This window comes from Salminus brasiliensis, chromosome 3, assembly GCF_030463535.1.
Source record: "Salminus brasiliensis chromosome 3, fSalBra1.hap2, whole genome shotgun sequence".
Taxonomy (NCBI): Eukaryota; Metazoa; Chordata; class Actinopteri; order Characiformes; family Bryconidae; genus Salminus; species Salminus brasiliensis.
In genome coordinates this window covers 42298793-42321994 of record NC_132880.1, presented here as the reverse complement: position 1 = coordinate 42321994, position 23202 = coordinate 42298793, and the positions used below count along the sequence as shown (strand labels likewise).

The following is a 23202-nucleotide window of genomic DNA, read 5'->3' as shown; positions in this document are numbered from 1 at the left end:
ATTTCTGTGCTTTCCTGTGTAATTGACACTTGAACTTGCTGGATTGAAAACCCCGTCCAAACACCCCCCCCCCCCTCCCCCTCCCCAACACCTTTTCCCCAGTACACACGTACACACACACACACACACACACACACACACACACACCTCCCATCATGTTCTCAGCTCGTACTGCCCTCTAACTGCTTGAGGTCCCGATTTCTCTCCCCCACACGCACATGTACACATATACACATGCACAGAGCTCTGGAGTGCAGAGGCATATTAATCAGGTCTGTTTTGGGAAACTATTGCTGTGTGCATATATTTGACTAACACCTGCACGCAGCTAGTTGATGTGTAGTTGTACACAGTACTTACTCAGCAGTAACAGATGTAGTCTGCTGCTCTGCAGCCAAAAACATGTTATAAAACTTGTAAGCATGTATTAATATTTAGAAAACAGTCATGACCTATGTCAGGGCCTGCCTTAATTTGCTCTTCGGGGTTCTCCCAGCGTGCTCCCGGAGTGCTCAGCAGTGTCTAAGTCAGTTATAAGTTATTGACTAAATAAGTTGAACGGCTAAATGTCCAATCAAACAAGTTATGGGTCATATTCCCTTCCAAAGTGATACATTTCAACTTCTAATGTACAGCAACTTCTGACCACTTATTCTCTATGTCCTTTGGTAATGCATGACACGTACACAGTCTTAAAGCCCTAAAGGTTAGAGGAGTGGGTTTGGCACCGGAAGGTTGCCGGTTTGATCCCCTGGACCAGCAGGATTTAGGGTTGGGGAGCGAAGGAACAGAGCTTTCTCCTGGGTGTGTGTTCTCACTGCCACGGATGGGATAAATACGGAGGTTGGATTGTGTTGTACTCCTGTGCAGCTGCCCTCTTGTTGTCTTGTCTGTAATACACTATGTGTCCAAATGTTTGTGGACACCCTTCTAATGAGTGATGATGCTTTAAGCTACTTTAAGTTGCACCCATTGCTAAAACAGATGTGCGAAAGAACACAAACTCACAGCTTGTCTAGTCCCTGTAGAGAACTATTGCCAATAGAATAGGGGACTCTGGATTAGATAAATGTCAAACTATTGGCCTCATACCTAATGCCTAGGCTAGAGGGGTATAAAGCCCCCTCAGCATTGAGCTGTGAAGCAGTTGAGGGGCTGTCTTTTCTGGAATGATGGTTGGTACTCCATCCAGTACCTTTGGGATGAGTTGGGGAGTTTGAGATGAGGTGAGATGATGATCTTCCAACATCCTGACCTCACTAACGTTCTCTTGTTGCTGAATGCAGTCAAATCCTCACAGCAATTCTCCTCCAAAATCTAGTAGAAAGCCCCTTTGGGCAGTCGAGATAGTTACTCCAACAAACGCATTCTCTCAAACTTGTTTTTTTTGAATATCCTTGATTTTGAGCAGGTGTCCCAATACTTTTGTCCTTATAGTGTATTTCTATGCGAACATTTGAATGCAAGTCCGTCTTTAACTGGAATACCGTTCCTCCTCTGAGCTGACCAGATGCACAAATCTCGCATGTACCTGTGCATGGTCTATATCTAGAGTAAGGAAACACCTTTGTGAGGAAACGCGGGTCGATTACAATGCAGCCATGCGCAGCGTCCAGTGACTGTTTGGCACGGAGTATGGATTTCCTTTAGGAGGGGCGAGTTTGTTTTTGATTTTGTTTGCCTTGGCACTTTTGGGCCTGGGTTTCTGCAGCAGCTGAACAGCGCCTGGTTTAGGGTGCCTTGACAAATGAAAGGCGAGAGCGGCGAGACAAATGCGGCCGAATGCATCAGCGGCACTCTCAGTAGCTGTGCTAATGCAGGCAGGCGAGGCAGGGCACAGGGAAACACATGTGAGTGATTTGGCTCGGCAGGCCAGAGGGCCAGAGAGAAAACTCTGCTGAGCTGATGACGGACACTCTGTTTGCCTTGTAATGCTAGAACAGGATAGGAAAGAATAAATCAATCAATCATGGCACGCCTGTCAGGCCTAGCATGTGGCCCTCTAAAAACCCCACAGAGAAGGGAAAATATATACGTTCTCGCTTTAGGGTTGTACGAAAGCATGGGAGTGGACGTAAATTAGCCGTAAGTTGATTTTAATCTAATTCGCTTGTGGAGTCTTGTGGGTTTGAGAGTGAACACTTGGACATTGGACATATTGGACACTGGAGCACTGTTTTCTGTGGTTAATCTGTATTATTTATCTTTTTAGAAATTTGCTCTAAAAATAAAGATGCTTCAGATGGATCTTTGAGGGATGCCATGGAAGAAACACTTCTGGTTCCATAAAGGACCGTGTTTTGACTTGGATATGGATGAGTGTGTGAATTGGTAAAGAATCTATGCATCAAGTGAAAGTCACACTTTAGACTGTTGACACTTGCACCATGAGACGGTCATGTGCATTCTGTTCTTGGTTATTACAGGAGACAGATTCTTTCATTCTAATGTCAGACATTACTTTTAGACCTCAATATCAAACTAACAACAAAAAATACACTGATTATTCCGTTTTCAGAATCGTCGAGCTAAAAATCCCGCAAAGCAGAATGTGTGCGTCTGCTTTTAGACTTCAGAGACGAGCCCCCGCGGAGCAGGCAGGGTGTTTAGAACAGCCTCCGGCCCCAAAGAATGACCGTCCAGACTTCAGCGCCTCGTTTGAAAAGGGCGATTGTCGCGGCGGCTTTGCACTTGCTGATAGCTCCACCAAAAACATTTCTCCATCCCATTAAATTATTGCCGTCATTTGGAGGCTTTATGGCCACGCGGGCTACCATCCCTCATTCCCTTTCATTTCTTTTCACTTTGCGTGTATCTGTGATTAATGGCGGATGTCGAGTGTTAGAGTGAGCAGGCATCAGCGAATGCAAGATCATAATTAGTTTAGCTGACGCGGGGGCCCTCCGATAGCGCTCGCATCTGGATGGAAAAATTACCCTATAGGGAACTGGCTGCTCCCCAGAACTTTTTACTGATACATTGTGAAACACCCGATGAATCAAGTGCCCTTTTCCTGCCAAGAAAGCTCTCCGGCCTCCGCGCCAAAATTATGTCTGCAGAAAGCTTTCCATTCGAAATGTATCAGAGCACAATTAGGAGCATTGTATTTTTCTGGCAGGGGGACCGTACTCCCTACACAAGCCGTCTGAAGTTAAATAAATCGCACACATTCTATAAGGCCAAATGAGTTTTACAGGGGCCATAATCTGGATAATTCTCCCATGCTGCCCCGGCTGACTCACCACCCCCCCCACCGTCTCGTGGGATTCGCTCACTGATAAAACCAGAACTCTGCACATGATTCATGTGCCCATCTTTTTCTTTTTATGGGTCAGTGGATTTCTTGTGTTGGGCTTTGTGTAGGAGAAGAAGAGTGCATATATAGTGAAGGCATATATAGTAACGTCGTGATAAACAGTATCTAAACACGTTAGATCTTCTGCAGAAGAGGCTATAGATTTGTCACTCTCTGAGAAAGAGACAGAGAGAGAGAGAGAGAGAGAGAGAGAGAGAGAGACTTTGGGTTGGTAAGTGGTAGATCGGTTTTTGAAGACGGGCTCCCGCTGCGGGAATGAGAGTGTTTTGGTTCTTGAGGCGCCTGAGGCGAGTCAGTCAGTGCAAGCACGGCTGACCCAGGCTGCGGTGACTGGGGGAAGACGGCATTGTCGCTCGGAACTCAGTGGTATCTTACAGTTCTCATAAATCAGCAGAAGGTTAATTAGAGTGAGAAACAGTTGGGTTCTGCTAATCATGCTACAGCTTGACCTTCAGATTGGACAGAGCATGTCTCTCCCCATCAGACTAGAATGCTTAGCTAGGAAAAACCACATGATCTGTCTCTGTCTCTCTATCTGTCTACCTCGTTCCCTTTCTTGGTCTCTCTTCCACTTTCTCGATTTATCTCTCAGATTATCCATCACAGAGTCTCCCTCTTTGACTTTTTTTCCCCTTTTCCTTATCCTTCTATTCAACCTTTTTAGCAGCCCACAGCCTTACTCACTCGCTCTAATTCTCTCTCTCTTTTTTTTTTCATGATTTCAGAGACGGCGGGGATCAGGGGTCTTCTGCGCCAACTGTCTGACCACCAAGACCTCTCTGTGGAGGAAGAATGCCAACGGGGGCTACGTGTGCAACGCGTGTGGCCTCTATCAGAAGCTCCACTCGGTAAGAGGGGGACCTTAGAAAAACAGCCCAGTGAGAGAAGGGGTGGGGAGGAGGGCCGGATGTCTCACCAGCCCACCTACGAATTATGGAGGGGGGTGGGTGGGGGTGGAGAAGCCAAAGCAAACAGAGAGGTGGCTCTTGACTGACCGCTGCTTTCCCGTGATGTTAGGCTGAGGCCTGTCGGCTGGCCTTTTGGCCTGTGGGGTAGATAATGGTCTTCTAGAAGGAACCCTGCATCCAACCAGAACCTCAGCCTCGACCCTCCTAGGCTAGGTATAATAGCCTTTGCTTGTCTGAAAGCATGTCAGGTTCACACCTTCTCACACACACAAACCTGCATGCTCTTAACCTCCTGCACACGTCTCTCGTGACGCTCTCTCACACGCGTTCCCTCCGCCCGAAGAGGTTCCACTCCATGAGGTTTTTCTAGCTCACTGAGAGAAATGATGGCATTCCTTATCACGCCACAGCTCTGATGTCAACACTCTGAAGGATAGATAAAACCTCATTTTGGCCCCAATCAAATTGATACACATTTGTTGACGCACAGGGCCGTCTTCTTTTTATTTCGCTTATTGGTTTATATGAGAAACTGTGGAGCCCATGCAGTTCCAGAAAGTCCCCCCTCAGTATGGACACAGCTTGTATCTGGGCTCAATCATGGAAAGGCTTTACAATTGGATTGAGTTTATAGCTTTTACAGTACCCCCCCCCACTCATACTTGCCTGGAATCTTAAACGTACTCATGCGTCCTTTGAAACAGCGCCTGGATAAACACAGCGGGTAAACAAATTTGTCAACATGTGAGGAATTACACAGCCGACACAGGGCGAGCATTGTGTGCGGGCCCACAGCCCATTGCTAGAATTTACTCTGCTTATACATTCATACATTTTTAGCTTTTGGAACTGGGTCGAGCCAGACCCCCAACTCCCCCCCTCTTTCTTAATATGAGACGCATTTGATCTGGGAGGCTCTCCGAGTTCTTCGAGTTGGCCCTGGGCTATCAGCCCCAGAGCCTGGGTGGCAGGGGCCGAGATACAGGGGTCTGTCTGAATCAGTGTGGTCGGCTAGGGTGAAGCAGCACGGCACAGCATGGCCCGGGCCACAAGGCGTTCTTTCAAAGACCGTGCCACCTGGTGGTTTAAATGGGCTCGGGGCCCGTTGAAACGGCCCACCACAGACGCTCAAATCTGACTGTCTGTCTGCACCACTTACACTCAATGATCGCTTCATGGCCAGGTTTAGGAAATACCATATTCACGGTTTGCCTTGCCACATGCAATGTAGAAATGAGATGCCTTGTGGTGTGTCTGCTGTGTCTTAAGAGTTCTGTCCTTTATGCCATGCTGTGCAAAGTGTAGGCGTCTGAGAATGTGTGTGAAGTTACTTATTTGGGCAATTTTATTTGTTAAACACTCAAAAATTTAAAAAAATTACCAACAAAGTACACCTCAGGTTTGTGTGTGTGTTAGCTTAATCACTTCCAAAGCTCCCCTTGTGGAAGACCAGTATTTACAGTTACCATCCAGTACCTAGTTTATTTAATCAGTCTTTCATTAAAGTAAATCAAATGAGCTGGCACCTCATTTTTCACAGAGAAGTCAGCATCTAAATCTGTGTTCAGATCAGTAACGTTACTGAAAACAAGACATTTATGTTACTTTAGTGACGTGTATTTGTGTTTACGGTACATTTTGTTTAACAGGCCAAAACCCTGCAAAATTACTAAGGAAATTGTATTGAGACATTTTTGTGACCGTCTAAGACTTGTGCACAGTACAGTATTTACCTAAACTGGACATTTTTGATGATCAGGTTATGTTAAACTCTACTCTGTTAAACTATGTTGAACAATAAACAATTTTTCATTCAATTACAAAATACTGTTATCATCCAGATCTATAGAAAGAGCAGCAAAACCCGGATTATCTCTAACCCACCATATTGGCCTGTCTTCCTAAAAGGACTATATCCCAAAAAACTACTTTTCTTCACTTTACTTAAAAGATAATGTAGTATGATGGTTTTAATATAGAATATAAACACTGTCCCATTCAATACGCAGCCAATCAGAACATGGGTCATATATACATATACTACACATAACAGCCTTAAAGGTACACTAGTAAAAGCAGCCTGTTTTAAGGATGGAGAAAATGGTCTATTAAAAAATGAATTATGACTATTTTGGTACATGAACCCACATAAACATCATACGTGGGGAAAAAATAGAAATGTAAAATCTGATATACCGATCATGCCATAACATTAGCACTAAATATTCCTAATATTGAGTAGGTCCCCTTGTGCCACCACAACAGATCTCACCATTCAAGGCATACATTCCACAAGACGTTTCTAAGTTCAGCCATGTCACTCCTCTGCTGTGTTCTCCTCACTGGCTTTCTGTAGCTGCTGCCCGCATCAAAAACCCTGAAGCTGGCCTACAAAGCCAAGAACGGACCAGCCCCTCCATACTTGAAAGCAATGGTCAAAAGCCGATCCGCACCAAGAGCCCTGCGAGCTTCAAGTACGGCTCAGCTCGACCCGCCATCCTTCAAAATTCACGGAAGACGAACGTCCAGGCTTTTTTCTGTCCTGCAGCAAAAAACGCTCGCTGTCTTCAAACCCAGACTGAAGACCCTCCTCTTCGGAGAATACTTATAGAGTAAATAGTAGAGTACTATGGTCTCCATATTGACTGGTGTTTAGTAGTGTCAAAACTTAGAGATATCTTTGAATATTTTGTCTATTCAAACTAGCTGAGGTTATTCTTGAGTAAACAGTGAAGCACTTGTGTAAGTCACTCTGGATAAGAGCATCTGCTAAATGCTGTAAATGTAAATGTTGTTTCTGGCACCAATACCGTAGAAGCAGATCCTGTAAGTCCCGTAAGTTGTGAGGTGGGACCTTATTAATGGAAAAGGTGTAGGCTGATCTTTAGCTAATGCACTGATTCTCGTATTGTTCCAAGACATGTCTTGTGTCTTGATAGTAGATCATTTTCAGCAGTGCCCCCCCGGCCAGCCAGTGGATGCTGAGTCATGTTTACTTTTGGAGCTGAGAGAAAGAGAGCGAGGGAGGGTGAGCAAGCAAACGACAGAGGTTTTTTGACAACACGTCCCGTCACAAGGTGCTTGGACAGCTAATTAATCAGCTCGACTGTTTCATTGACGGCACACTAGTGTGGACTAGAAGCCTCTGTCCTTCACTCGGACTTGGCAGCGGGCTTCCAGTAGTATTTTTATACTTTTGAATAAAAACTTTTATACGCCTTACAGAAATCATTTCATAATAGCACCTCATAAACCCGCGCCATAGTGGGCTCTAAATGAAGGTCTGGGCTCCTAGTGCTAGAACACATTGCAACAATAAATGTCTTTCAGATTTTATCTTCTAATAATAGGACTCAACATGCGCACAGTGCTGTGCTGTGTCACTGCCCAATATAAAACTCAGTGTAAAAGCCTGTGTCTCATTTTTCACACAGGACTCATTGACACAGCCTTTTTATAATGTGGGACACAGACCTGAGCAGCAGAATATTGCTTGAAAAGTTTCGGCTCTCCTCCTGAACTCTGTGAACCTCTGAAAAAAAGGGGAAAGGGGACGGGTAGGGGAGGGGAGGGGAAGAAAACCCCCTCGAAAGCTGAAACGTAAAAGGCTGATAATTCTGGAATAGCAGTTAGCTGTTTTCTTGGTTTGCTTTTATCATGCACCGCACATTCAAAGAAGTGACCTCACACACGCTTTCACATTTAGCCGCGTATGTAAAAGCCTCCCCGAGCTCCTTCAGAGCTGCGCTGCAGCGGTGAGGAGGCTTTAAACTGCACGAGGCAGGGAAACAGGGCTGGTTTTGAAATGTAGAAAACAAGCACGTGCAGGAGGTGCGCTGAAAAGAATTACGACGTGAGGAGCACAGTGAGGTACTCAAGGTTGTAGAGGAAGGAGAAACATGAGGCTGAGGTGGGCTTTGTTTTATCTGTTGTCAGCAAAGTTGGGCGCTGTGGTCCATCGCCTCAAGGCATGCAGGACCAGTGGAAGCTTACAGCTATGAAAACGTTTGAGAATAAGAATCTAAGAAAAAATAGAATGTGTGTGTGTGTGTGTGTGTGTGTGTGTGTATATATATATACTATATATACTCCGATAATTCCATCCAGCACCATAAACTATTACGTAATTACATGGTTCAAGCATACAGGCCGGTATTCTAGGCTTGTAATTTATCATCAAAACTTCATCAAATTTGTACAAATATCTAAATTCTGTTAATATTTACATCTCAGTCAGACGTATTTAAGTAGTCTAGAATCTCCTGAAAGTAAAACAAATAAAGTTATGTCAAACTATCAACAAATCATGCAAAATTGGCCTAGGAGTCTTAGGGTTAAGAGAGGGACAAAGATGGTATCGGATTGCTATTGGTATTGGCAGATACACAAGGTTGCGGTATCAGTATCTGACAAATCTGAAAAGATATAATGTTGCTGTCATGCAAAAACCTTGTTTCTCAATTTTTGCCAGTTTACAATTTTTGACATAATGTAAATCTGGCCAATGTTTTTTGCCAATATAAATTATCTAAAATCACTTGGAAATTAAAAAGTTACGTTTTTTTTTCCTTTTAGAGTTGCAGAATAATATACATACACTTTTTGATATTAAAAAAAGTAGACCCGTCAATATTATTCTATGTTTACATTTTAGATTTTATTGTTGTACTTATAATTATTTATCGTTTCTCTTTTATCACACTTCATAAACTGAATAAACAGCAGAAACTCTTTAAAATGATGGCACTGAAGGTGAATTGTCCCTTTTATTTGTCATAGTTTTCTGTGTATTACCTTTACCTATTCCATTTTTCTAACGGTTCATCATTTCTTGGCTCATTTAATATTTAATATTATATGCCATAATGTACATTCATTTTAGAAAACCACAGAACTTTTATTTTCTGGTAGCTTCTTTGGGCATGATCATCTGTGCTTATCTTTACTAGCGTATCTGAACAAACATTGAGCTACATACATAATCAATATTAATATCTAAATATCTTAATCGATTCCCCAGCTGAGTGAGCACACCACACTACACCAGTTAGAGTCCTTGGCTAAGACTCCTAAGGCTACATTCACCTACCTGTGTAACATGATACAAATAGAAATCGCTGTGGTGCAGAGTATCGGCTAAATGCTGTAAATGTAACTGAACACTAGTCCTGAACTCTGCCCTGCTCAGAGTAACATTCAACTAATAGTTTGTTGACAATTTGATCTGTAGATAATCTGTAAAGCCCCCTCAAAATAATGTGTAACCAGCTCCAGAAGTCATAACCTTTACATATGAGCAAAAATTACGTAGGACCAGTAATTATTTAATGACTATTTAAATCATTGATTGTGAGCTGACAGTGAAGTATAAAGGATTTTTAAAGAAAAATAAATATATCCTTTTAAAATATGTATCAGAATCAGACTTTATTGGCCAAGTATGCTTACACACACACTTGGCCAATAAAGTCCGATTCTGATTCATATGTGGCATGACTCTGTTGTTGGCTTCCTTAGAATAAACCCATTTAAATCAAGTAAATTGTTAAAAAAAAAAATAATAATAAACTTTTTTTTTTTTATTTGAGGCATTTTAGACTGTGTCTTTAAATCTGAGGCAGGAGTTTTGCCTTGCAGGCAGAAAATCTAGGTCTCATCAAATTCTAACATATTAAAAATTAATTTTACCCAAATGCTTTTCAGACTGTAGTTTTAAGAGCCAATATTGTAGTGAAGTGCAAAGAGAGAGGTGCTCTGCTTAACATCCAATTTCCAATAAAAGCAACATTTGTAGTTTATCACAACGCTATGAACTAACCCTTCATTTTGCTGTAGAGAAATCTCATAGTGGGAAATTATTGAAAAGCTAAATGTAATTTAGCCTGGATTGAGCTAGACTGTGAGACTGTAAGAGGGGAAGAAAGAGAGGCAGGCAGAGTGTGACGTGCATGCTTGTATGTATGTATGTGTGTGTGTGTGTGTGTGTGTGTGTGTGTGTGTGTGTGTGTGTGTGTATGTGTGTGTGGACGTGCACACGTGCACTGAGGACCAGAAATGGTCCGGCAGTAGAGGGCACTCTTTCTTTTTCTCTGACTTCTCATGCAGCTCTTCTCTACAGACAGACAGCCTGACAGCTCCCAAAGAGCCGGAGCTTTCGTTTTCACACCATCCAGCGCCTGGCGTTGAGCTAACTTAAGCAACAGCATGAAATTTGTATAACTGATTCGACTTTATTCCCCAGTGACCAGACATTGCCATATGGTTCAGAGTCAAATATGGAGGCTTGCATGGAAAAGGCTCCGGTGGAAGTGTGTTGCTGCATAAATCCTAGTTCCTGCACTTTTAGGGGTGGTGAGGAGGAATAAGAGGGGCAAGAGAATATGTTCTTCCTCTCTATCATCTTCACATGTTGAGCCTTTCCCCCCCTTTTTTTCTATTTTTCATTCCTCCCCCTCTCTCCCCTTTCTCGTCCATGCGCTTGCCCCGGGAGCATGTCGGCGGATCATGGTGCAATAAAGGCAACCAGCTGCCATGTGAGTTTAATGTCCCCTGCCGGCTTTTGCTCCTCACAGCCATCCAGCGGCCCAGGCAGGAGGAAATTACAGCACTTTTATTTGCATTCTCTTTGCTTCTAGTGGCAAATTCGCTCTCCTCAGCCCCGGAGACACAGTGAGAGCGAGAGGAGGGAAGAAAAAAATAAAAAGGAGGAAGAAATGGCTTCACCTTCTTCTCCTGCCTCTGCCCTCCCAATTAGCTGTGGCTCCCGGTGGATTGTATGAGATTTCTATGAAGAGAGGGAGAGGGAGGATGTAGAAGTGTGTGTCTAACGGCAGAGCAGAGCAGAAGATGAGCCACGTCACCTGACTGAAGTTTGCTGCCCACATGCCAGAGTCAACCAGAGGCATGATGGGATTCGAGAGCAGACGAACAGATTGCAGACAAGTCATGATATTGTGTCCATGGTGATGAATGAAAGCACAGGCCGTTCCTGTCCCTGAGAGAAATCCGGGTTTCTTTACATCTTCCCAGCCACAGCATAGACGAAGATGAAAGGGAACTCTTCATGCAATGAGATTCACGCTATATGGGCAAAAGTATTGGGACACTTGCTCATTCAATGTTCCTTCTGAAATCATAGGTATTAAATGAGTTTATCCTGCTTTTGTTGGAGTAACTGTCTCTGCTGTCCAGGGAAGAAGGCTTTCTAGTAGATTGTGGAGCATTACTGTGAGGATTACACTCTTATGTAACTTTAATGTGCAGATGGTTCTTTAAAAAACCTGGGGCACTTGCTCAAGTTTCGAAGAGTATTGAACCCACAACCCTGTGATCCTGACATTCAATGTCCCAGGTTCTTTAAATAACACTCTTAAGTCATTTAAATGTGCAGAATTGTGGGGCACTTGCTCAAGTACAACCAGTGGCAGCTCAGCAAACCTGGGTTTCAAGTCCACATCCCTGTGACCCAGCACTCTTACCCTGCATAATTAAGGCACGTTATGAGCTGTAAAGGACCTCCACATAAAATAATAGTTGTATACAAAGGACCATACATCCTTTATCCTTTTTCAAGCTGTCCATTCTCATGCTGACAATGCCTAACAAGTCACCTAACCGAGCACTCAGTCCTAAAATGAACATTTGTTTATTTGCAGAGACGATGTATTACAGATGTCTGTGTAAGAGAGCCTGCGTAGCTTAGCAGAACTAACAGAAACAAAGCAGTAATAATTAATAGTCTTTTGATGACCGATTATTACGCTAACCAGCCTCATTAGTGGAGTGTGTCCTTGGAGTCCCAGAAGAGATGAATCATTGTGATGAAATCTCATTAGTACAGGGCCCATTTGCAGTACAGATACATGCAAGTCAAGCTTCAGGCACTCTTCATATAAGGGGTTCTTGGGGTTCTGTAGTGTCACCTGAGCATCATGGTGAATCAGTGCTTTATGAAAATAGACACACTGAAAGTCCTGAAACCTCACAGCAGAACTACAGTAGGAAATTCATAGGCTAAGAAAATCTCATACTTTCTGAACTCTGCCATTGATGCTTTGGAGCTGAGCAAAGGTAGCATTATGACCATGCGATAAATCATAGTAATTTCAGGGTCATTTTGAGAATATATGTTTATCCTGACATTTGAGTAATGTTTGAAGCATGAAGCATTCCGGTGGGGGATCTGTACTGCTGAGTAGGGCATTGACCCCTCTCAGCCAGTAATAGATGGTTAGATGTCCACTTAAACCTGTCCGTACACTATGTCCAGCTGTGAGATCTCGGGCTTCAGTGAAAGCATGAATGCTGTAAAGTCCAGCTTTTATCCTCCACTCTATCCTCACTTAGGCTATCCTTAGGGCTGGATTCTCAAAGCTTTGTGGAGGTTACGAACAATAACAAGTCATAGGCCTCTCTGATCACTTCCTAGTTCATCTTTACCCAACCTACAGGCAAAAGCCTTAGAAATGTACTAAACCTGTGGTCAGCTCTGTGAAGAAGTGGACAAACAAGACAAAGAGCAGACTAACAGGATTGTCCAGACTGTGTTTAAGCATGTAGTTAATGACCTGGATGAACATGCTGTCACTTTTAGCTACTCTACATTTACATTTATGGCATTTAGCAGACGGTCTTATCCAGAGCGACTTACAAGGTTACTTGTATTACAGAGACGGGTCAGTGTAGTGTTAGGTGTCTTATTGGTCTTATTGGCCACACCAACCACTAGCTTTATGAACAAGCTATATGGACAAAAGCTATATGGACAAAAGTAATGAGACACCAGCTCCTTTATTGTTGTTTTTTGATATATATATTTTTTAATTAAGGTATTAAAAAAGTTTTTATTCTGCTTTTGTTGGAGTAACTGTCTGTACTGTTCAGGGAAGCCCCCAACTCATCCCTAAAGTATTGGATAGAGCAGCAGCCTTCATTCCAGAGAGCACAGCTCCACTGCCGCACATCTCAATGCAGGGGGCTTTATACCACTCTAGCCAACGCCTGGCATTAGTCATGGTGCCAATAGCTTCATGTTTATCTACTCCAGAGAGTCCTTTTTGCAAAACATTTCTACAAGGACTAGACAAGCTGTATGTGTGCATTTGCACATCTGCGTCAGCAATGGGTGCAACTTAAAGTTCCGAATGCATTCATTAGTGCCGAATAATTGCCAGAAGTGCATTCGCTAGTGTTGTGAGTGTAGAAGTGTTCAGCTTGGGGTGCAGAAAACAAACACAGCCAGCAGAATGGAGAGGTTTCTTGGAGCAAGAAGGAGACGAGAGTGTTTTTAACAGGAATGCTGTGACTTCTCAGCTCTTACAGAGAGAGATGTCCAGAAAAGGCTGCAGCTTCCCTAAATAGAAAGTTCTCAAGCAGCTCTGAGAGACAGGATCTCTCGCCGAACAACAAAATAAACCAAAACGAACAGAACACACTGGTCATTAGATTACAGAGATGTCATTGAAGCCAGCAGTATGGAATTTGTATGGCATTCATTACTAACGCTACACTAAGACTTGTGCCCTTTTACAGGAAATGACCTCATAATGTAAAGCATTTCTATCACATAACTGGCAGCTGGGCAGCGGAAATCGTTTGTTTTTCATGGATTTTCATTTTCACGCTTGTGAATTGTGCTGAAAGTCAATGGAAATGTAGCACAAATAAAATACGGCAATGACAAGCCTTGGTTCAATGCCAAACTAAGACAGCTGTGTTGGTCTAAAGCGGCATAAAGAAGTAGGGATATGATGCTGTATAACAAGACAAGGAACACGCTAAGAAAAGAAGAAAAAAAAGGTACTCCAGAAAGCTGAGTAGTGTGATGTCACCCAGCGACCCATTAGCTGTGTGAAAAAGCCTGCAAGACGTCATCAGCTACTAGAAGCCATCCCCAGGGACAATGGAGGATCATCTGGCAGTCAAGCTGAAATTCTTACTCCTGCAAGTTTAAAAAGCCCAGCATCACACAGCTCTCCGGCTCTGATGCACACCTCATTCACACCACAGCACAAACATCAGTTCCTCTTACCCTATCCAGCCTGCCCTGAGGTTCTGTAAACAGGATGTGCGTCAACTCTTCAAGAAGCAGAAAGCCCTGATGGTGTTTCATCCTCCTGTCTAAAGGTCTGCGCTGACCACCTTACACCTTTGTCTTCACACAGGTCTTTAACAAACCACTGGAGGTGTTCGAAGTACCTTTCTGCTTCAAGCACTCCATAATCTTACCTAATTCGTAGAAAACAACAATTGCTGGACTAAACACTACAGACCCAAAGCTCTGACCTCTGTGGTTATGAATCCTTTGGAGAGACAATTTTTAACACACCACAAACCCTCTATTGGACCCCCTGCAGTTGGCATACTGGGCCAGCAGTTCTGTGGATGATGTGGTGAACATGGGACTTCACCTTCCCTTATCATCTCTACCAGTCAAGGACATATGCCGGAATAATTTTCCTCGATTTCTGCTCAGCAGTTAGCATTATCACACAAGAATTACTCTACAATAAACTATACCAGCTTAGCGTCCAGCTTCCTTACATGCAGCGTGCAGAAGGTGGGTCTGGGAAAGCTCTCTTCAGATATTTGAGAAATCAGTACTGGTGCCCTGCAAGGATGCATGCTCTTCCCACTGCTCTTCTCGCTGTGCACAAAAAACTGAAGTTTGCCGACCATAGTTTGCACCATAGTTATTGGTCTCATCTGAGACGGTGACGGGTCTGCTTTCAGATGGATGCTTGAACAGCTGGTCCTCTGGAGCAGTCACAACAACCTGGGGCTGAACATGCTTACAATGCTTACAGGAGATGATGATGGACTTCAGAATAAGCCGCCCACCCCTGTCACCACAGGCATCCCCACAGCCTTCTCACTGCTTGACAAGACTGTGATGGCTGTGGAGTCCTTCAGGTTCCTGGGGACGGCGAACACCAGGGATCTGAAGTGGGATATTAACATCTAATAAAGATAAACATCCAGATAAAGATAAACTAGTACTTCCTGTACCAGCTGAAGAATTTCGGACTGCCCCAGGACTTTTACATTATCAGAGCAGAGAAGGTTTTAGTCCCACCCTGCTCAAACTGCACATCTCCAGAACCAGGAAGCATATTGTGAAAGTTATCAATGACCCAAAGCACTCCGGTCATCAGCTACTTCGGCCTCAGGGAGGATCTTCAGACAAATGAAGGTTAAACAGCCAGACTGCAGAAAAGTTTCATACCTCAGGCATCACACTCATTAACAACTGCTGCACATAAGCATTCCTATACTTAACCATTCATATGCTATTGTATAGATGTTATTGTCTTATACTCCTTATTTATCTGTTCTATTGTGTTGCTACCAGCTACGTTGCTGCTGCTCTCAGCACCACCGTTAAATAGCTTTTATTTACGAAAGTATGCATGTATGCAGGTTTACAGTTAGGTGTGGGCGTGAGTGGTTGAACACAAGTTGTCCAAGTTAAACGTTTATAGTCTGTTATGGTAACTGTGAGCTGATTAATTCCTTGTACATGCAACAAACTTGGTCAATAAAGCCTGATTTTGATGCCGATCTTCCAAGGAATGCCGTTAAACTACAGTGTCAAGTGTAATGGATGAGTTTTCTTTATTTTGTATGGTTTCTTACTTCCTTAGTTTATTACTATCTGCTATTTGAATCAATGAGTGTGTTTACATGCACATAATAATCTGATAACTGCCGAAAATCAAATCAGATTTCAGCAATAATCCACTCAACAAATTTACAAGCATTTTTTTTTTTTTAAATCTGATAATGAAAAAAAACTGGGGGTCTACATGAGTGACTCAGATATCTGATTTCTTGCTTAAAATATAACATTGCTTAGCAACGCAAATAAATAAAACTAAATAAACTTTATTAACATGAAATCCTATTTGTGAAGTGTGCATCACACTCATTGTGGGCTGAGGCAAGAAAAGGAATCTCTGAGAAACTTGGGCTGGAGTTCTGGGTGGCTTTAGCTGATGGGATGCGAAACCAGACCCTCTTTCTTAACAAAGACTGAGCAGGAGTTTATATCAGTAGAAGGTGAGGGGAGAGAAGCAGTTTTGTAGGATGTGTAGTAATAGAGAGGAGGAGTTCAGGCATGGTCCTTCTCCCAAGCTTTAGTTTTCATAACTTCATCTATTGCGGAATATTGTTATGTGGCTCCAAACTGCACCATTGTGGTCATTTGGCATCATTTCACAATTGTAGCACATGGTGTTTCTCGTCTGTATCCACAGATGTACAAAAAAAAAAAATTGTTCTCAACAGTTGTTGGAGCTAGCAGTCAGGAACAAGGCTTGGAAGATACAGTGTTCCTCATGGTACTGGATTATCCCTGTCCTGCACAATTTTGTGTTATTTATGCTCCACAACTCTTATTATAGACTAGCAGTCTAGTGAATTGGCTCATTAGCTGTGTAGTTGTGTTAGAAAAGAAAGAAAAAACATGTGCAGGACAGATTTTTCAGAATCAGAGTTGGCAATCACTGCGTTGTAACAGGTTTAATAGCTGTTAAATCTATCAAAAAGGAGTCCATCTTTAATACTTTTTCTCTCTCTCCCTCTCTCTCTCCCTATCTCTCCCTTTCTTGATCTCTCTCAGACTCCCCGGCCTCTAAACATCATCAAGCAGAATAACGGGGAGCAGATCATCCGGCGACGCACACGGAAGCGCCTGAATCCAGACAGCCTCCCATCTGAGCAGGTGGGCTCCAAGCAGCAGCGTGTGAACAGCGAGGAGCGACTCAATGGCAGTCCACTGGAACGCAGGCCAGACGAGCCAGGCGCAGATGGGCAGCTGCCGCGCGCTGACCCAGCCCAGGCCCAGCTTGCCAAGTACGAGGGTTATGGCCCCTCTGGGCCGAAGGGCCATCCCAGCCCCCGTTCCACCCATGCCTTCCTGCTCAGCCAGACGCTGGAGATCCACAAGCGCATGCCACCGCTGCACATGCACAAGAGCCCTGCAGATGGCGGAATTGAGGGCAACGGGCTGAGCGGGGGCTCTCAGGGTGGTCCGGACAGCAAGGGTGGCTCCGAACGGGGCAGCCCCATCGAGAAGTACATGCGCCCGTCCAAGCAGGCCAGCTACTCGCCCCCGGGAAGCCCCATCGAGAAGTACCAGTACCCCATCTTCAGCCTGCCTTTCATCCACAGCGACCTGCAGAGTGAGGCCGACTGGCTGCGCTTCTGGACTAAGTACAAGATGTCCGTGCCAGGCAACCCGGGCCAGTACCTTGGCCACGTGGCCAGCCTGCCCAACCCATGCCAAAGCTTCGTGCCTTACCCCGCCTTCGGCCTGCCTCCTCACTTCCCCCCGCCACCCCCTTCTTCTTCTGGACTAGACAGCGACACCCCTCTCGACCTGGCCATGAAGCATTCCAAATCCAGCCCTGTGCCCAATGGCGCCAATATGGTCAAGGAGAAGGCCCAGCTGGAGAAACGGGCCTCGCCATTAGCAGACAGGGAGAGTGAGCCGGACAGGCCAGTAGAGGCCAAAGAGAAGGACGCTGACCTGCCACAGCCCGCCAAACCAGAGAGAATGGATCAGAGCACCCAGGACGACCTGTCCAGCAAGTGCGCCCATTGCGGCATCGTCTTCCTGGACGAGGTCATGTATGCCCTGCACATGAGTTGCCATGGTGACGGCGGGCCTTTCCAGTGCAGCATCTGCTTGCATGCTTGCACCGACAAGTACGACTTCACCACCCACATCCAGCGAGGCCTTCACCGGCCTGCTCCAGACGCCAGTGCGACGGCCACGGACGAGTGAAGCCTGACCAGACCTCTTAGCACAAATTGAACAGTATATTAGGAACCCATTAAAACACTCTGCACGATTAAAAAAAAAACAACAAAAATAACAAAAACAATGTACGAATGACTGTAGAATAATTTTCTTTTGTTTTGTTTTGTTTGTTTGTTTGTTTTTTCACTCAAAACTTGCCAACATGGTTCCTGGTGCCTCTGCTGCCAATGTAGTGAGCTTCAGTCAGCATAGCGTTTCTATCAGAGTTCAGACGAAATGAGCTCTTGGCTGTTTTCACTTTTTTACAGAACTGCTTTTGAGGAAAATGGTACAAGTAGTTTATTAATTTAGGTTTTTTTTATAAACGTACTTTAACCCAGACATGTCACTTTGACAAAGTAGTTTATCGAGCTGGGTTCATCTATTTCTGTTGTTGTCGTTAAGTTTGGGCTGTACGTGGCCTTCTGGAAAGTTCTCTTACCTGGTTTTGAACAAATCGAGGATGTGGGACTCTGAATGCGTGGCAAAGAGTGCGCAAAAAACGTGCCAGTCCTCTGTCACTATGGCAACAGCATACGTGATTTTTGTCCTCAAAACAAACATCCTCAGGGAATGTATATGGCTGAAATAGGCAAGACACATTAGCATAGGCCTTTCTGTCTCTGGTTAACATTGTACTAAATATCTTGGAGTTTAGTGTTGCTTTTCGTTGATGTATTGTTTCCCCCTCCGGTGCGTAGGGTCGGGTTACTATTGTTGCAGAATTTCATAAAGACATATTAGCTGCTGCCTTAGTTGCTGGGATGCAAAGCTAATTATCACTCCAGAAATTTGGGAAGGAATGAAAAAAAAAGATATTTTTTTCTAAGTTGTTAATAGAAATAATCATATTATCAGTGCCTGATATAATGTACAAAGTATTTTCTACCTGATATGTTAATATGCAACATTGAACTTGCATCTGAATAAGGGCCTTGAGCTTGGCTCTGAAAAAGTTTACATTTGCAAATGTAGCAAACAAGGTAATGAAGCAAACACCTGCTAATATTATTCATTCTTTTTTTGTTTGTTTGTTTTTTACACAAACGGGAGAGATACGATCACTTTTTTTCTTTTTCTTTTTTTCAAAGGTGGATTTTAAGCAAAGATATATGTTTTCTTCTTTGGCCACCAAAGGCACTATCCATTCCAGGCGTTGTTCATCATGACTTTGTTTTGCCACCTTATTCATGTACTTGTGCTTTATAGCTGAATAACATATTGTATTAAAGTCTTCAATCTCCCTGTTTTTGTCTGCGGACATTGAACAAATTCAAGGGAAGCTGATAAAGCTTTATGTGCTCTTTTTTTTTTGCTAGAGCTTTGAATAAACCTCTTTAGCCCCCCTGTCCAGCTATTTCACCCACCGTGAATTCTATTGAATTCCACGTCTTAGGAAAGTACAGAGTACTGAAGAGACCTTTTTTTGCGGTTTCCTATAGGAAAACTAACCTGCCAATTACTCTGCATTATGTTCAGACATAGAGTTTTGTCGATACTTAGTAAATGCAGGTGTTTTAGGTGCCTTTTGATAAAGCTTTTCTTAGAGAAGTACAACATTGTAAAGCTGTACTGAGCTACTCTTTGGTTCACTCTCACTTTGCAACTCTTTGTTCTTGTATTATACTGAATACGTAATAGTCTGTTACAGATGAAGTGAATGACTTTTGCCCTGAAATGTCTCAATTATGCATTTGGGAATTACCTCCAATACCAAAACATGATGATATTACATGATCAATGGTGTTAGGCATGATTATCAGGCTTGCACGCATTTTTGCATACGCTTTTTCTGTTCAGTTTTCCATGGGTTTCTTTTTACTGATGGAAGCTCTAGGTCTACCCGAAAGCTCATGTGTTATTATTTTGTTTGTTTGTTTTGTTTTGTTTGCTAGCAGCTTCAAGATGTTTGTACCCTCTGTTCTGTTCCACTGTTTCTTCTACCTACAGTTCTCCTTTCTTGGTCATGGAATCAGCAAATCAGCTGGGTTTTGCCTGGCTACACACAGACATTATTTATATGAACTGAGGAGGTGAGAGAGAGAGAAAGAGAGAGAGAAAGATGCTCTGGATGTCTTAAGGACATCTCTGCATTTCACAGATCCTCACTTATAGCCTTACGATGCTGCTTAACTGCAAAGCCTCTTGGAAAATAACTGAAATAATTATAAACTGTCGCTTTTCATTAGAGCATTTATACAGTTGGGTATTACATAACGTAAGGATTTGTTGTTTTGGTTTTTGTTTTATTTTTTGGGTTTTTTGGCAAACCTTTCAGTTTAATTTGTAATTATGTTAATGCTTGCACTTCAGTTACTCTGTTTATTGCCAAGGAAGAAAGATGAGTTGTTTTATTAGCATGCTATGACTATGAACAGGTACTGCATTGTAATAAGTGAACAAGATTGTGCCTTTTTTCTTTCCTCTCTCGAAGGCCTTGTGTTGTAAGGCTTTACCAACATTGAAACACAAAGGAGTATTTGTTCGTGCCTGGGAGCCAGTCTCGCCCTGGTCAAGGCAGAAGGCAAAACTATGTAAATGTTTTAACTATTATTTTTAGAATGTTATTGTTTTACACTTTACAGCATTTAAAGTGCATAGATGATGGTTTAGAATTTCTTTATTTTGTTTTTTTTTCCTTCAACTGCCACCTTAACGGTTTCTTTGTGTTGTAGGTTTTTACATGCAAAAAGATTCAACAAAGATGGCAAAGATGTCTGTTACATCTAAACTTGAATAATGATGATGACGATGATGATGATGATAATAATAATGATAATAATAATTAATAAAGTAATAACAAAACATTTCGGCAACTTTTGCACGTGCTGTTGCGTTTGTCTCATTCGAATCCTGCCGTGCACTGCAGTGGTTACCATCCCTACACTCTTAAACAGAAAGGTGCTGCGAATGGTTCTTTGAGGGATGCCATAGGACATGGTATTTAATTCAATTCCGTAAGGTCCAGTTAGAGAACATTTCCTCAGGCCAAGATCCAGGACATCATGACATACATTATGATTCAGTGCTATTGACCACCTCCACCCCGTTATATCAGCCCTACTCACCATATAGGAGAACTTCTGTAGTTCTGTAATTCCGCACTGTAGTCCTTCTGTTTCTCTGCATACTCCCCTAGCCTCCTTTCACCCTGTTCTACAATGCTCAGGAACCCATAAGACAGGAGTATTATTTCGGTAATGGGTCATTCTCAGCACTGCAGTGACACCGACTGACATGATGGTGGCGTGTTGGTGTGTTGCACTAGTACGAGTGGATCAGACACAGCAGTGGTGCTGGAGTTCTTAAACACCTCAGCATTACTGCTATACTGAGGATAGTCCACCAATCAGAAATATTCAGCGAACAGCGTCCTGTGAGCACTGATAAAGGACTAGAGGATGACCAACACAAACTGTCAGAGCTTCTGTCTCTGGCTTTACATCTACAAGGTGGACCAACTAGATAGGACTGTCTAATAGAGTGGACTTTGCATGTATTGGAGGACACGTGTTAAGTCTTTACCCTCCTGGTGTCAGGAGCATTGCTAGTGCTAGGGGGAGCTATGAACAGGTGGGTATATGACCATTCCATGAACAAACATTTAAGACCACCACAACCATTTCCTATATTCATTTTTCTTGGAACAAACCAACAAAGACCAGGGCAGAGCTCTTGGCCCCAGTCAGTGGTCAGTGCTGCCCAGATACCCTCAGCTTTATTGATTACTCCCATACAGTGTGGAGAGCTTGCAACAACAGAGCTTGAGTCACTGATGAGCTAAACTCAGAGGATTGGAGTATCCCTGTCTTTTCAGTCATGTGATGCAATTCAGAGGTGACCTCTCACACTGCTATGTGAGAGATGTATTGATTGCTGTATCAATTGTTTTGCTTCTGCTTTTGCACTCTCTGATATCAATTTCTTTTTTGAGAGTTGATCCTGCTTTTGTTGGAGTAACTGTCTCTACTGTCCAGGAAGACATTTTACCTTATTTCAGAGCATTGCTGTGAGCACTTCAATCCATTGAGCTACAAGAATGCTTGTATCTAACCATATATAAGTAGTTCTCCATCATAGAGAAGAATAATTATTTGAGGTGATGTTCTACATAGAACCTTTAACCCTTAAGTCAAGGGTGCTGCTGGTCGGACTGGTAGTTGGCAGCTGGTCTGACATAGGTAGAGGGGACCTCAGCGGGCAGTCTTCCAGCAGGTCGGGCTGGGTGACCAATTACTCGTAGAAGGTAAAGAGACTCTGCTCCTGGTTAGCAACAGCTTGCTGCAAACTCGCATATGATGTCCACTAGGTTTTTTCTTGCTCAGTGTGCACTGTTATAATTTCAGCACTGCTGCATCCGAGACAGCTGATATTTAGGTACCAATTATTTGACCTTTTCTACGATTTTCTATTTACATGCATGCCTCTGTTTAGACAGTCACATGTTAAATCCCAGATGTGAAATGTCAGTCAAGGCTGAAGCATATTGGAGATTTGTATTAAGATTAACAAGAGTTGTATGGATTGTTGTTAACAGTGTTTCTACCAAATGTGAACCTCGTTTCCTTTGGCATTTCCTTTATTTTGACTGATTGCTTTTTTATTCAGCTTTATTTCCTCACAATCTACTGATGCAAAATGAGGCCGTTCCAATATCTCTTTCCTATTTTCCGAGAGATTTCGGAGAACGTTTTATGACACCAACCAGCAGTCAGAAAAAGCCAAACCAACATAAGCGATGACTTCTCTCTTTTGATTTGATCCGTTCAGTGCCAGTAGATTCAATTTCAAACCATGCCTTTGAGATAAAAGCCCAAGATGGATAATATCCACACCTAGCATAACCTTTTCTGAAAAGAATCTCTTCTACTGGTGGCCACAAATGGAGGTTTTAATGGGTGCCCTCTTTTCACCTCGCTCTATCCTTTTTTTCTTTTTTTGGGGGGTCTTAAGAATTTCTGTTCACTTTCTCAGAAGTGCAGTCCTGCAGTCTGAAGGTAAAGCTTTGGACCTTTGTGACTTCTGCTAGCTGCCTTAAGGGGAAGAGGATGAATCCTGTGGAGATAGAAGGACTTTCTCCAGGGTGTCTTTGAAGACTCCTCATGGGGTTCCTCTCTTGTACTGACACCTGGGCGGCTCCACACTCTGCAGGGTCCCAGCTCATCCTGAATGATGAG

The 23202-nt window shown here is 43.3% G+C and overlaps 1 protein-coding gene across 10 annotated transcripts in view; it reads left to right on the top strand.

Annotated features, from left to right (window-relative positions):
• trps1 (trichorhinophalangeal syndrome I) overlaps positions 1-20832 on the top strand; it is a 155876-nt gene extending 135044 nt beyond the window's left edge. For all 10 annotated transcript variants that reach the window (XM_072676273.1, XM_072676274.1, XM_072676271.1 and 7 more), the window contains 2 exons: positions 4042-4164; positions 16844-20832. In XM_072676273.1, the coding sequence (XP_072532374.1) occupies positions 4042-4164; positions 16844-18010 (1290 nt within the window). In that variant the 3' untranslated portion in view covers positions 18011-20832. The remainder of the gene's footprint in view (positions 1-4041; positions 4165-16843) is intronic.
• Positions 20833-23202: the final 2370 nt, after the last annotated feature.